General features: G+C 41.8%; 1 protein-coding gene across 1 annotated transcript; it reads right to left on the bottom strand.

The window, feature by feature from the left end:
• Nucleotides 1-210: 210 nt before the first annotated feature.
• Nucleotides 211-14,346, bottom strand: Ereg (epiregulin). The gene is made up of 5 exons (XM_032916984.1): nucleotides 14,181-14,346; nucleotides 4,117-4,203; nucleotides 2,352-2,475; nucleotides 1,551-1,700; nucleotides 211-615 (listed from the first exon to the last, which is right to left on the bottom strand). Exons 1-5 carry the CDS (start codon nucleotides 14,224-14,226, stop codon nucleotides 534-536), a joined length of 489 nt encoding a protein of 162 aa, XP_032772875.1. The 5' UTR covers nucleotides 14,227-14,346; the 3' UTR covers nucleotides 211-533.
• Between the last annotated feature and the right edge of the window lie 352 nt (nucleotides 14,347-14,698).

Raw genomic sequence — 14,698 nt, 5'->3', positions numbered from 1 at the left:
TGAACCCTTATAGCAAAGATGCTGGGGACACATCTTCCCGAGAACTAGCTGGCTCAAATGTGTAGTTCGAGGCATACAAGTTGTGCTTACCTCCTCTGAGTCCCACTGTTATCACTGTTTAATACATGATGATATAGCCAAAGCAATTGTCACAAACATGAGAAGTAGAAAATAAATTACTTATGCAATTGACTTGACCATATCAAGGAATGTGACTTGCAGACACCTCCCAAGCTACAGACTGGGCACTGCTTGCTCTAAGCACTGCACCAGCTTGGTGAACTTAAAGCTTTTCAATAAAGCATCACACTCAGGAAATTCTTACAAAAATATCAAATTTCTTTTGGCATTAAATACTTTACATATAATATATTAGCAAATATATTTCTGTCAAAAATAAAACACTTTCCAAGTGTATTAAAAATATAGTTATTGACCTAACACATGACCCAACATAAATACTATTAACATGACAAAATATTGACATCAGCCAGGCATGCTGCACATCCTTGTCCACAATTTGATGGCGCTGTTCAGACTTGTGGCAACCCTGGGCCCCCTGAGGTCACTCTCTCGTATTCTTCCCTGGATTTTTTACTTTTGCGATTTCTGTACCTGTAAATAATCAGAGATGAAACAGCACTGTAACTAACAGGTATAAAAACAAACCTTGAAATAAATACACAGACTCTAAGAGCCTATGTAAAATGCTCAGACTGAGTACGTTGGGTTCAGGTAATGGGAAAAGCAAGAGAGCAAGAGAGCGGTGTCCTGCCGTCCAGCAGTTTAGGCAAACAATGCACATGGCTACACAGCTAACACCGTGAAAGTGTTTTTCCAAGGACTCAACACGAGCGAGCGCAACACTAAGAAGTGGCAGGAGTGATTCTCCACTGTCTTTTTCTATCAGTTTCTCTCACCACTACTAAGTTCTGGTACATATAATCAGGAAGGGCATTAGCATCAGATTGGCTACATAGTACAAAATCTAGACAGTGACTTTCTGAGGAAAAAAAAAATCACTAAACAATCCGTCCCAACTTCAAACTAAAAAAATAAATAAATAAACTGGAAGCATTTCTACAGGCATTATTATTCTAGTATTCTCAGTTTTTACAGGTCCAATCCATGTAAAAACTCTGACAATCTTTTTATTTCTTCTTAGTTATCATTTTGTAATAATATCTCTGTAGGGGAGAACCCTAATTATTATAGGATGAGAATTTCTGTCTGTATTTTATAAAGAAATTATATTCCTCATTTGAGTTTTATATGCACACAGGCAGGAAATGAAGGCCAGTGACTTAATGAACCCAGGTGCTATGAACCCCAGGTGCTATGAACCCCAGGTGCTATGAACCCCAGGTGCTATGAACCCCAGGTGCTATGCAGCAAAGCATCTTTGCTAAAAACATGCTGCAGATTTCACTTCATTCCTTTCATGCTGTGTTTAGATTTCAACCACTTTATAGGTCTGGTTTTTTGTTTTGTTTTGTTTTGTTTTGTTTTGGTTATTTTTTTTAAGAAGGCAATAAAACAAACTGGCTTACCATCTGCAGAAATAGTACATGGATCCAGCAGTTACAATAAGAAGCAGGAAAACGAGAATCACGGTCAACGCAACGTATTCTCTGCTCAAGGGTTGGTGAACAGTCAGAAAGAAGTGTTCGCACCGCAGACCAGTGTAGCCCACTTCACATCTAAAAGAGAGCAGCCGCAAAGAAAGCCGATTATTTTAAAATGAGGTCACGCTATGAGCTGACCTTACAAGAACTAAGTCCCCACTGCAGTACAAGAAACCAGGATGATTTGTCAAAAGCTATAAAGATGAATTCAAAAATTGAATGCAAAGATAACTCAACATTAGTAAAATAGTTCTACACAACATCTAATTCAAACTACAGCAGCAAAATGACAATCTGTGCAGCTGCTGCCAAGGTACTGGTTACGTAGAATTTTATACATGTACATACACATACGTATGTATGTGTATTTATGTGTGTGTGTGTGTGTGTGTGTGTGTTTGTATGCATATTTTCCATTGTAGTGAGAGGAGGCATGTAAAAAGTTCCCCTCATTATTATGTACCCCAAAGTATCTGTCCAGACTGAAACATTCTATTTCTTTCTTATTTTGAAGAATAAAGTTTTTAATAGTATCTACAAAATTTGGCTCAGTGGTAGTAGTTCGGTCCCCAGCTCGAAAAAAAAATGAAAAAAAAAAAAAAAAAACAAAAAAATAGTATCTACAAAGTATACTTGAACTGCCTGTAGAAATACATTGACTATAGAGGAGGAGAGGAAAGTGTAGGGCTCAGAGCTGTCATTGGATGCTCATCTCCGTCACCTCACCTGCAGTATTTCTCACTCATGTCCACCAGGTAGATACAGTGTCCGTGCAAGCAGTAGCCGTCCATGTCAGAGCTACACTTTGTAATCAACACTTGCGCCACACGGGGATCATCTTCCATTTGAACTGTGAAAGGAATGGAAAGGTTAATGACTCATGTTCTGGGACTCTGTCTGTATAGCTATCCTTTCTCTAAGCAACTTCAGAAGACAGGTCAGGGGTCAACAGTGAAGAATTTTCAGGGGTAAAGCATTACTCAACTTACCATATTCCCCCAACCTATGAACAATCACCCAACATACAGTAAGCTAAAGCAAAATGAATCTTGAGGATGTAATTCTCAGAACACACACACACACACACACACATATACACACACACGACCTCCCCAAAGTAAAATGTGTCTTTTGTTTGTTCAGTTTTTGAAGTCTCAAAGCAATTCTGAAATTACCTCCTCTTAAAATATTTAAATTACAGGTTGAAAGCATTAACTCATTCAGGAGAGTTTAATTCTAAAATAGGCCTTGGTTGGGTGCATATTTCCAAATCATTGAGACTATCAACCATGAGACCAGCTTCTTGAATATCTCTTGAATGGATACCTGACCATGAACTAGACCAATTTTGACATAGTCCACTAAGAAAATACGAAAGCGAATGTAAGAGTTTTCAATAGAAATATTATTTATGATGGCAGTGTAGGTCCATTGGCAGAGCAGGTGTCTAGAATGCACAAAGCCTAAGTCCAATCCATACCACCATCTGAACTGGATATGGTGGCCCCCTCCCCACTGCAGAAGTGGGTACAGAATAAACAGAAGGTCAAGATCAGCCTTGGCTGCATGTGTTTGAGGCCAGCCTGGGAAACATGAGATGCTGTCTCAAATATGTTTGTATGTATGTATGTATGTATGTATGTATGTATGTATGTATGTATCTATCTATCTATCTATCTATCTATCTATCTATCTATATTGTGTGTGTGTGTGTGTGTGTGTGTGTGTGTGTGTAAAAGAATAAATAAAATAGTGATTCACCTAAAATATTTGAAAATTATCCAAAGAGAGCATGCTGGATGGAGTACTCGTTTCTGCCCAATTAACTGCCCATAAAAACAAGCAAACAAATAAAACCAACGATGGAGGGAGATTGGTAACATCCAGAAACCTTGATGGTGGTGGACAAGAAAGAAGTAGAAAACCTAGAACCATTCTTTGGATTTAGAATTTAGCTCAGAGCAAAGCACAGAGGGTTAGTTCTCCTGGCCCGTGTTGCCCATGGGGATCAATGACTGCCTATCCTTCGCCTTTATATTCCTACCTTAACATGGTGCTGATCACACTAAGCACTCCATGAATGTTTCCTGAACCCTATGGTGAAACAGAATGGGAATATCCACTCCTCTTACATGGTATGTCTATCAAGAAGAAACATATGGTGTACGGAGTTTTCATTTTCCGGTTCTTCATGGGATCTGGCCCTTCAAATATTTTCCAACAGCGGCTTTATACCCAGGTATGATTTTCTTTGGGTTCTATGTTTCCAAAATCCAAATCTTTATAGCTACATGTCTGTGTCTTTCTTCCCTTGTTATTCCTTCATGCAATTTCTACAGATCTCTAGTTAATTATTAGTTTAAAAATCCAATAAAATTGGATATGATACGGCAGGTGTCCCTTCCTCTTATTTCATTGGTGTGCATTGATATTTACATTTCATTTGCAAATGTGTAGAAGTTTGATGCTACTTTCATGACCGTAGACTTACCTAAAGCTGTACAGTTATCCTCGGATTCTTCTGGGATACATGACGGAATCACGGTTGTGCTGATGACTGCTTGTAGAAGGTGGGAACCTGGTTATGGAAGAAAATAAAAGATGCAATTAGTGCTGCAAGGAAAGCAACTTTCCTCACGGTTCTGCATGTCTTCGGTATATTTTGGGATGTCCTGTTTTAGGAAGTTACTTCATCAAAGTGGTAACAGGCTGTTAGGGAAACGGTCATATAATTCACGAAATATAATCTAGATAAAATGAGAATATTGCTTCCCTTTTTTGTTCATTCAGATTAGCTCCAACATTGCCTATACGTAGCAAATTTACAGATGTCCAAGTCCCTTTCATAAAATAGCATAGGATTTGTACATAACCTGAGCTTGTCTTCTAGTGTCCAGATTACATCTAAAACCTAATGCAATGCCGATGCTATATGATATCTGTTAGACTGTGTTGTCTACGTTCAGTACAAACAGTATTCTCAAATATTTTGAACCCATGGATACACGAGGACCATGTGTATGTCTTATCTAGCACTGGAAGGAGCTGGTGAAGCAGGCCAAGCTATGCAAGCCTTAGCACCCCATCTTTGTCATCACAGTGAGCTTGAAACAACTGTCTCATTCATTCGGAAGATGAATGTTGGAAATCAGGCGTCAGAATGACTCAGGCCATTTCCGAGTTGTATGGGAAACATGATAAGAAGAGCCCTCTAATTCTATACATATTTACACAAGAGGATTTTGCCTCTCTTGTTTCATCTTTGTGTATTTTGAACACCCGTCTTTTTTCTGCTCTGTAGGAATTACTATTATGTAGTCAATAGTTGTGCTAGTAGTAGTAGTAACGGGCACAACTGGCTGGCTTCAAATGTGTACTGCGTGGAGATACAGTTCTGCTCATTTGATCTGTGCTATCTCACTTTATGCTTTCAAAGATGCTAAGGAAGAAACTATTAACTCCATCAGATGTCCAAGAACTGAGCATAAGGAGTTAAAGCAACTTCCTGGAGATGCACGTCAAATGGACCCCAGGACGGAATTTGGAAATGGATCGTAATACTCGGCTGTGATGGATACCGCATCACACTACGGAAGCTAAAGCAGAGTATTATTTACATCAGCTCGGAAGGAATGGGGAAGTGAGGACAATGAGAACGGCATGAGAAAACCTGAGCTATGTTACTTGGACACAGTGACTTTTCCCCAACTCCCAACTGTTCTTACAGACGTTTAGGGAGACTGAAATGGATTTCCCCCCCAGAAATGCCAAACTTAGCAGAGATTCCCATAAATATTCCAGACAATCTCTAGCCTGTAGTTTGAACTATCCAGGTAGTGCCCTCTACTGGTTTTTAGTAAGAGTATAAATCTCTATAATTTGGCATTTGAATGCACCATTTAATCCATATTGGGAAAAAGTGATTTTTCTTCTCGATTAGGGGAATTTTTACCTTATTAATCAACACGAGGGTGTTCTAAACATCAAGACACAGATCGACTTCAAGTCCAACCTCATGGTTCCTACCACCTACCATGTTTCAAACTTGACCCACCTATGCCATTCACAATAAAGACAAGCACACCCCAAATGAGTCCAGTGTGTGCAAATTAAATGTCTTACACAAGATCACTTATTGAGTGACCACAGAAAACAAGACCTAAAGATCCAGTTTTATATCCTTCCGTTGGTTTGAAAACACTGAAAGCGCTAAATCAGTGGTTGTCTATCATCCTAATGCTGTACCCCTTTAATACAGTTCCTCGTGTTGTGGTGATGCCAACCATAAAATTATGTTTGCTGCTACTTCATAACTGTAATGTTGCTAGTTTTATGAATCATAATATAAATATCTGATATGCAGATAGCTGATAGGAGGTGACCCTGCGAAGCGTCAGGTGCCCTCCAAACAAGTCAAGACCCCACAGGTTGGGAACGACTGCTCTAGAAGCATCCGCTGCCTAGTCAGGCTTCTCTAGTCAACATGCATTGCTTTGATAGACCAAAATTAATCTTTCTTAAATGACTGAAAAAGCAAAAAAAGAAAGAAAAAAAGAAAGGAAGGAAGGGAAGGAGGGAGGGAGGAAGGAAGAAAGGGAGGAAGGAAAGAAAGGAAGGAAGGAAGGAAGGAAGGAAGGAAGGAAGGAAGGAAGGACCAGAGTCTCTGTACTGTCAGTCAACAGAGATGACAACTGTTTTCACATAGGTGAGGAATGAGGTGTGTGGGTCGGAGAAGGAGATGGACCATGTTAGTTTTGCTCCAATTCTTGATAGAGTTTTACTGTGCACTGTACTGAAGAATTAAGCCCTTTCACCTAGACAGTCTTCTCAGCACAGACTGGGCTTATGACTGTCCATGATTTCATCCTTAACACCCTCCCCCTCCACTCTGCTCTTCCTTGTAATCCCTGGAGGAGAAAATTCAGTTCCCAATCCAGGAAACTACCATTGTGTGTGGGAGTGGGGAGGGCGAGGATTGGGATACCAGTTTCTCTGTCCAAGCGCATCATCCTTTGTGTAGAAGTCACACAGGCAAGAAGAGGTACTGATGTCAAGATGAGCAGTTCCTGCTTAAGATTGCTTCAACTGCTACCCTGTTGGGGGCTGCAACTGATCCCAACCAGTGCTATTGACTGTTCTGATGTCGTTAATTAAGGCTTTTCATAAGTTACTAGTTCATCGTCTATTATAAGCTTCGAATCCTTGAGCCGCAGGTGAAATATTTGTCTTTGTGGATTGCAGAATATTAGCCTAGGGTGTGCACCTCCTGGAACACTGACCTGGCCTGCGGTGCTTGTGCAGAGACAGTTCATTGGTTCAACAGTTTCTGTGAGACTTGCTGTGGTGATCCACCAGCAAAACAGTTTACAGATGAAATTATAAATAATCACATGAAAGTGTGAAATCATGCCAGTGGTTGGCAAAAAAAATGGGTCTAAATCATCTATCTTTGTATACAGAGGTCAGATTTAGAACAGGGGTCCTTGCTGGTCTCTAGCTATGCCTAATACAAGACTTTCAAAAGTTGAATAGAGAAATAAATGTGGTGATGTGGAGATTGAAAAGCCCATGCACAGAGGCCTGTGATATCCACATCCCAACTTAACATCCCAATGTTGAGGACTAGACTGAGAGCATTGCCCATGCTAGGCAAGTAGTCTGTCATTAGCCACAATCACAGCCCAGTAGTCATTATTTTAAAGTTATACAAGGAAGGAATAAGACCCAGTGTCATATCCACATGGTTCCTTAGTCTTATGTTCTTAATAATTTTAGTGGGTTTGTGTACAACAATCTATGGTTCAATTGCAAATATCTTACTTAAGGCTTTTGTTCCTTACAGTGAATTCCTGCTATTAAAGTCATTCACAAGGTTAAACATTTAAATCACGTCTATGACAAAATGTAATATCCTGATGAAGTCCATGCAAGGTGGCATAGGTAGGTGATCTATACACACAAACTGGTGCTTAGAAGTTCAACTTTGAGGCTGGAGAGTTGGCTCAGTGGTTAAGAGCATTGGCTGCTCTTCCAAATGTCCTAAGTTCAAATCCCAGCAACCACATGGTGGCTTACAACCATCTGTAATGAGATCTGATGCCCTCTTCTGGTGTATCTGAACAGCTACAGTGTACTTATATATATAATAAATGAATAAATCTTAAAAAAAAAAAAAGAAGTTCAACTTCATCATGTAAAGCAAAGAGCAAAACCACTTTAAGACTTTAAAAGGGTCATAGCTCCAAGTGGGTTTAGGAATTTGGTCTTCTCAATTGATCTCCCCCTTCACCTTTGGGAGACTGCATTTCAGGGAAATCTCAAATACACCAGCAGGAAATGGAACCACTGACTCACAGGATGCAATTCGCCTCTTTGCCATGAGTCAGGACCCAACCTACAGCCTTAAGCAAGGATGGGGACTGTGCGTGTGCGTGGGAGACTCTGAGTGCTGTCACCGGAATGGGGATAGCCCTGACAGCTACAGCCGTGGGCCTTGGAGTGCTAGGACCTGTTTGCCCAACAGGTAGGCAGAATACCTGATATACAAAATGCCCTCATTGCCTACAGTTTCTTCTGACCTGCTTCCTAGTGAGGAAAGAGAAGACCAACGGAGAGGAAACCGGGATTCTGTGACCGAAGAGAAGAGCCAGTCAGCAAAAGGTTCTCAAACCTCAGGCAGAGAAAGCTTCTTTAGAGAACCATCAAGAAAATAAAAGTTGTCTAAAGTAAGTGATGCAAGTGAATGAGAGGTGTTCACCTTCTTTTCCCAATAAAATCTTTCAGAATATTTAGACCAGAAGAGTAATATTTGCCTGGCCAAACAGGTAGGCAAATCTGCTATGAATCTTTTCCAGGGTCACAGCAGCTGGCCTGTCCCCCAGAGGTTTTTGGTTTGCCATCTTCTTCTTCTGAGGTGGGACTACAGAATTTTTTGATAACAGTACATCCATTAGATCCTGTGCACTTAGAAAAAGTGAAGGGAAAATTCTACTCATATGTAATCTGCCAGCAGAATATTGTGCAGATGGAATTGTATACAATAATATTAAAATGTGAGGTTGCACCAGTGACTCTGTCAAATCACATCATGAAAAGATCTACTTTCTGTCCTGTCCAGTAACAGTCTGTATTTCAGAGAAAATGTGTGTACATTCTTATACATAAGATATGGTTGTCCTTTGGTGTCTTTTTACTGTAGTCATGGTGATGGCTGTAGTCATGGTGATGACTGTAGTCATGGTGATGGCTGTAGTCATGGTGATGACTGTAGTCATGGTGGTGACTGAAGCTTTGACTATTTCATGGCATTTCTAGCAGCATGCTAACCAATTCACTTTCACTGTACATGCTGGAGGCCAAATATGAAATCTTTTCACAAGGAAAAAGTTTTAACCAGTGAACACGCACAGGCACACATGCAAGAAAATGATGTCATTTAAACACCCTTTGACACTGTTTTAAACGACATGTTCTCGCCATATAGCTGAAGACAGTCTCAGATTTTCAAACTTCCTCTCTCAGTCTAACTATTCCTGGAAATACAGGCGTGTGCAAGTATATTGTTATGAGTGGGTGGTTTTAAAAATCTTGAAGGTAATTCATTTTCACCCCGAGCAGTTACATACTATGGAGCACATATCGAGAGGGACTCAAGACTCCTCCTTCATGAAGATGTAGTTCTGAATATATAGACTTGCCTTGCCTTGAAGAGTTAGACTTCAGTGAGAGGCACATACACAGGAAGGGTTTAGCTAGAAGAGGAGGAAGTTAGCTCATCTCATGCCTCTTTCTAGTTGGTTACCTTAATGAAATATTGATTCAATACATATCTATTGAGCACTTTTTATTTGTGAGGCTTTGAACATGATGGAAAAAAGAAGAGACATAATTCCTGTCCTTTAGAGATCCCATGACGTTCTATAACTAGAGTAAGGACGAAGAAAGCAGACTATATGAAGAACGGTAAGTATTCAATCAAACCACACCGAGGTTACAGTACCCGTGCATGTGCAGGAAGCAAGCAGGACAGCCCCTTTGAGGCATTTGTGAGGGAAGGCATAAAGAGAAGACTTAGTGAGTGATTGGATTCCAATCTGAAGGTCCTACATCACCTTTATGCGTGCATAGAGTCTGGAAGGAGCTAGTGAAGCCCATTTGAAGATCGAGGAAGATTTTATTGTATATAATGGAGCCGTTTACCTATTCCAAGGAAATAGTATAGAATGAGAAACAGAAATTTGAGGAACCGTTATTAGAAAGATAGACAGAAATAACCAAGGAAAGGGAAAATAAATGGGAGGGAAGGGATACGTTTAGTATTGTGAATGGGCAGAGAGGTATAACAGGAGTTGGGGGCCAGCTGTGCAATGCCTGAAAAAAGGATTCACAGGACCCAAGTTCTGCTAAAACCAGTGACGAGCATTGCTGAGCTGATAGGCATTGTGATGCTGACATTACAGGACTTTGCTTATGTTAGGCAAGCATTCGATCGTGGAACCCCCAAAGATGACTTTTAAAACACTAGAAGTAGTACCCAGACTCCTAGACGTATGAGCAACTTGGTAGTTCAACCTGTGAATTATGGGAGACAATAAAAGCCTATGTTCGATTGGTGCTTCTCAACCAGGGCCAATTTTATCAACCAAGGGTATTTGACAAGGTCTGGAGGGGGTTCTGATTGTCACAGTAGGAGTTGCTACTGACATCTAGTGGATAGGATCCTGATTTGCTGCTAAACACCCTGCAATGCTCACCACCACAGAGAATTAGCCCATCCATGTCTGTTGAGTTATGAATCCAGCTAACACGGATATCTAACATAACCTGTTACTTCCTTACGTCCCCACTAACCCTGTTTAGATACAGACTTACTCTAAGGTATGACTAGAACAGCACCAGAGGAACAGGTAGATCACTAAGCCTGGTAAAGGCACACGATAAACGTGGGTAGACACAAGCCTGTGTGACAGTAACTTCCATATCTCATATTTATAATTCATGATTTTGACCTAAGAGGTTAAATGATCTTGAGCATTAGAAATAACATGCTAGTTCATTAAATCATTTCTTTAACCTAGAATGCAACTGAACCTTTATCTGTTCTCTAGCCAGACACCCAGACTTACACAAACAGTATCGCCAGAGGACACTGAGTCTGTTGCATTACCTCGTTTTTTAAAAGACATCCCAGGATTGCGTTGGCATGCCAAGGCTGTCAGGTGGCTCCTCTCAAAGGTTCTTGCCTGTCACAGCTTTGGGGAACCTTCCCATTGTCTACCACTGGAATGTTCCCAACAGCAATTTTAGCCACATTAATAGACAATTTGCATAAGCCTACATTTATAGCGCAAATGAAGAAGCCACACCTCCATTTATAGTCTCTTTAGAAAGGACCCCTCACTTCTGCCTCTCTTCTCAGAAAATAGAAGATTTGCAAAACTGGACAAAAAAATTGACAATTACATAAAGACACGAGGGATAAAAACAAAGATACTCTCTTCCTTACTCTCTTAGTTGGTATATATTTTGGAAGATAAGAGAAAGAAAAGAACCGGCCAGCTTCGATGACTGCTTCATAATGAAGCTCATATCTAAGTTCTATATGAATAAAAATAAACCTTTTGGTCAAAGTCATAAATTATAAATATGCAATATGGAAGCCATTGACACGCAAGCTTGTGTGCACATACACGTCATATAAACATACATGCATACATACATACATACATACATAATATGAATGTTATGTAAAAAAAAAAAAAGTCAACTATTTTAGCCCAGGTTGAAAGGATAGATTGTTTTCTCTGCTTGGTTTGGCGTCAGATTTGAGCCCACTTAGAACAGGTTCCAAGTCCCAGGACAGCCTTAGTTAACTCTGGAGTTTCTGTATTAGAACATGTTATTTTGACTCCCTATTAGCCTTTGGGCCCATGACACCTGCTAAAGAATGACCTTGAACTTTGCGTTTTGCCCCCAGTCTCCTAGTCTTTGTAAGGTGTTTGATATCGCTGAGTCTTCATGTCTGCATCGACCAAAAGCACACCATCATATCTGTCTTCCTCCAGTGATTATTTAAGGATAAAATGAGGTGATAGGGTTTAAGATGCCTAACACAACATGGGAGCAGCCCACAGCAAGCATTTAGTAACATCTACTTCTTGTCTCACCTCCTGGATTTGGATCCAGTGCTGAACCAGACATCTAAGTTGCTCACCTGGTAAGACAATGCAAAAGGCACGGGGTACCTGGGTCAAAATCCAGATGGGAGAGTCCCATCAACATGCTGTCTGCCTAGGTGTGTCATCTCGGGTTATGCCCAGAGTGAGGTAGATCATAAACTCCCAGGGTCAACAGAAGGCAATCCCATGGTCTCTCACTGAGATTCTGCTTCTCTTCGTTTTTTATGAAGAAGACTATTTACTCTTCCTTAGTCGTCCCCCGCGCAGAGTGAAGCCACACCAAATTGCTACGGAGATGTCGCTCATGAATATCTTCAAAAAAAAAAAAAAAAAAAAACCCCATTTGAACACGAGCGAGAATGTTTGACTCCAGACCAAGCCTCACTATTCCGCCAACCGCAGGGGTCAAAAGAAAAATGGCTCACCCTCTCTCTGACCTCACCAGATCAGAAGGGACAAGTAAGATGACAGATTATTCAGGAAACCATTCCTAACTGAGCGATGCCCACCCTTTTACCCGATGCTCGTTTAACTACGAATGCTAGTCAACTTACGCCAGGCCTCTCTTCACTCACCACCTGTTTTGTGTGGGGACTTGGGTCAGTTTCCTTGTGCATAAAACAAGAGCACGAATCTCAAACGTTCACGCATGCCGTAGTGGCGAGGTTGCATGTAGCTACTTGAAACTGCATACATTAGGGATGGGTGGTGGAGCTTGACTCTCATAATCATAAATGCATAGGCATTCTGCTTAAATCTAAAATATCACTTTCCTTAGAGGGACAGAGTCTGACTTCTAGACGATCTTTTCTTTGAGAAGGAGCCCAAATTCCAACGTTAGTGGCCTTGCTTCACCTCCCCCCCCTCAACTCCCCTCTCTATGCTTTGGAATGAAACAATAAGACCTACCTACATACCAGACCAGAGAGATACAATATAGAACTCCAAACAGGAACGTCTCTAGTGACAAAAAGTATCTCAACAGACTGGGAGAACAGAAACTGACCTAGCTCATTTGGAAACGGGCTTGGCGGCTGATGAAACAGGTGAACTGTAATTAAGCACTGCAATAAAGGAGTTAAGCGCTTTCATGACAACAAAAACACACACAGCACACACGCACTAGGTGGCTAACGACCTCGTTATTCATAGACTCTTGCTGTCCCACACTAGCATATCCACTTGCATTGTTAGGCTATACCTTGCAAGTGGAAGAACAAGGTCGCTCCACGTCCAGGTTCATGTCTAACTCGAGGAAGACTGTCACTGTTCAGAGTTGATCCTTTTCACAGAGACCTCGAGCCAAACCCAGCAAAGCCACATTGTTTCAAGTGACTCTTCTCCCAAGGCATTCTGAGCTCCGTTTTTGACAGAAACCACAGATCCAGTTTCCACTTGGGTTCTTGCCCTTAAACGTGTAATCTCTAAGTATGCATACTATGCGCTTCATTAGGGTTCCCAACCACTGTAAGGCGTGTCAAAAATAATAATTTAACTGTCACATCCTGCACAGATAGTGTCTCAGGGAAATTGATCTCGTTGCCAGTTCAAGAATGTGAGGTTGGCAACTTTTGTTTCCTTGTTAAAACGTTCATCTATTGAGAAAGTTTATGAACAACTCTTAAGTCATCTGACGCTGAAGAGATTAGGGAAAATTGATTAAACAAAATAAAGCTAAAAAGAGAAACGTTACAAACAGTGGGGTCTCCCCTCCCTGACTCGTGCCCCTGCCGACAAGAGCTAACTCATTTTGGACAAGAAAACTGCAAACAAAACCTCTCTAAATCACCCATCTTTACAGCCTGAGAGGCAGGCAGGGGCTTTAGGGGAAATCGGCAGGGGTGAAGTCAAAGGTGTGTTGGCAGTTTCTTTCTGGACCTGCCCAGGTATCCTTGACCCCAGCGGCCCTGCTGGAGCAGGCACATCCCAGAGGTCCCTGGTTGTAAACCGGGTCCTTTGCACAAAGGTCCTAGCAGGCTGCACCAATCTCTTCCTGCCCCACCCCAAGAAAGTAAATCAATATCTATCAGAGATACTGTCTATACCTTTGGGTTTCTCGAGCTGCCTCATTTTCAAAAGAAAAAAAAAAGAAAGAAAAGAAAAAAAAAACCCTTTTCAACTTAAAAAAAAATCCCAGTTAAATTGATATTAATTCATGAAGAACATAAACTATTAATGAATTTATTGACGAAATGCAGTTTTAACAGACCAAGTCGCACCATCCCGCACCTCTCCAACCCCGCCAGTGAGAGAGACAGACTAGCAGAAGACACCCTCTTAGACTGAGAACCCGACGGACAACTCCATACTTGTCCTTATGACAAAAGCACGGGGACTTCCTTCCCCGCTTCTCCTCTGGGGGGCGGCGAGGGCTTACCAAGGCAAAGCAGTGCCAGGACCCAAGCGGCGGGGAAAGTCTCCATCCTTCTCTCGGTGCAGCTCGCAGAGCGCTGGACGGCGGATAGGAGCAAGGCGCCTGTGGCTGAGTAGGAACCGGGCTGATCCAGAGACCAGGGACAAGCAAGTCGCTGTGACTCCAAGCAGCCAGGCAAGTGAGCTGAACTAGGGCGCCGCACAGTGACCTTTATAAGTCTGGGGAGGTGCTTAGGCACGCGAGGACTTACTAGCGGGTTGTCCAGGGTTTCCTAATGCCACCCCCCGGGGGGAGGAGTGGTGGCCGGCGGAGGACTGGCCAGATGTCCTCCTCCCTCTCAGGAACACCTGAGGAGGGTTTGAGGAATGAATGTCCTTCTAGTGAGGCTGGAACTACTCCCCAAAGTTTTCCACCCTCCCTATCTTCAGACTCAAGCCCTGAGGAGGTGGGGAGCTTGGACCAGATGGGTTGGTTTGTTCTGTGGGGTCATCTGCCGGGTAGTGGGTGGCTTTAGTTGCTGT

This window comes from Rattus rattus, chromosome 11, assembly GCF_011064425.1.
Source record: "Rattus rattus isolate New Zealand chromosome 11, Rrattus_CSIRO_v1, whole genome shotgun sequence".
NCBI lineage: Eukaryota > Metazoa > Chordata > Mammalia > Rodentia > Muridae > Rattus > Rattus rattus.
The sequence above is the reverse complement of the archived record's forward strand: the minus strand, read 5'-3'. Positions and strand labels throughout refer to the sequence as shown.